The 1,063-nt window shown below is 37.7% G+C and overlaps 1 protein-coding gene across 1 annotated transcript; it reads left to right on the top strand.

The window, feature by feature from the left end:
• Positions 1–242: 242 nt before the first annotated feature.
• On the top strand, positions 243–1,056 carry LOC117115212 (X-linked retinitis pigmentosa GTPase regulator-interacting protein 1-like; the record flags this gene model as incomplete). Its single annotated transcript, XM_033258913.1, has 1 exon — positions 243–1,056. A coding segment is annotated over one exon (814 nt), but the record flags the coding sequence as incomplete, so codon positions are not given.
• Positions 1,057–1,063: the final 7 nt, after the last annotated feature.

Raw genomic sequence — 1,063 nt, 5'->3', positions numbered from 1 at the left:
TTTATTTGAAAAAACTATGCAAACTATGTACACGTCACACATAGGATAGTGATGGTGCAAAACGAGTACTTTTAAATATTTTTCTTTTATGAATGCACTATCACTATGCTATGCATGCGTGTGCATAGTTTTTTCAAATAAAATATTATTATAAAAATGTGTATTAAACCGGTACAAGCAACAAGCTATATTGATTATAATATGATACATATTATATACTATATGTATTTCTTTGTTTCCAGGGAGTTAGAAAGTCCAAAAGTTATGGAAATTTTGAGTGTGTTACTTGGAATTGATATAAAAATTCCATTAGATGACGATGATGGTAAAGAAGAACTATCTGTAGATGCTGGGGAAGAACAACTCGCTGATGCTACAGAGACACCACATGCTAAGGAACCTCCAACTACAGAGGCTACAGGACAACCAGATGCTGAGGAAGACCAACCTAAAGATGTTATGGACAAATCACACGTTACACCTGTGCAAGTGGAAGATGAGGGACGAGAAAGTGCAAATATTACTGATAACAGCGATAGTGAAGAAAATAATTTTGATGAAATAGATGATGATGTCAGTGATCACAATGAGTCATCAGAAGTTGCTCTTCCTATACAAACAGAGGAACATGAATCAAAGGAAGATATGTACAGCATGTCATGTTCCTCTCAATCTTTTCGGAATACATCACCTTCACAGCTTCCCTTCCATGATTGTAGTCAAGATGCTCAGGAGAAAGCAAATGATGCAATGGTTTCTGCTGGTCCTAATGAGAAAATGGCTCCAGCATCTGAACCATCTTCTCTTAGCTCAACTGTCGAAATACAACCAGAATGTGACCAGAAGCAAAAGGACACCACGCAAGTAACTCAAACTGTTACTGAGAAGGATCTGCCAGAGTCTGATACACTTAGTTCTTCGGAAAAAGATGGGAGCCATGCTGTATATGAGAAAAATGCAGAAGAGGCAGAAACAATGGCTTCTTCATTGGATTCGAAGAAACCACCTTCTGAAGAAGAGAACGAGGTTCCAACAGAGGCCAATCATAATGGATAGATTTCCC

Source organism: Anneissia japonica, unplaced genomic scaffold (assembly GCF_011630105.1).
Source record: "Anneissia japonica isolate Jap-2015-1 unplaced genomic scaffold, ASM1163010v1 scaffold287350_len1063_cov309_single, whole genome shotgun sequence".
Taxonomy (NCBI): domain Eukaryota; kingdom Metazoa; phylum Echinodermata; class Crinoidea; order Comatulida; family Comatulidae; genus Anneissia; species Anneissia japonica.
Note: the sequence above shows the minus strand (reverse complement) of the source record. Positions and strands in the feature narration are given on the sequence as shown.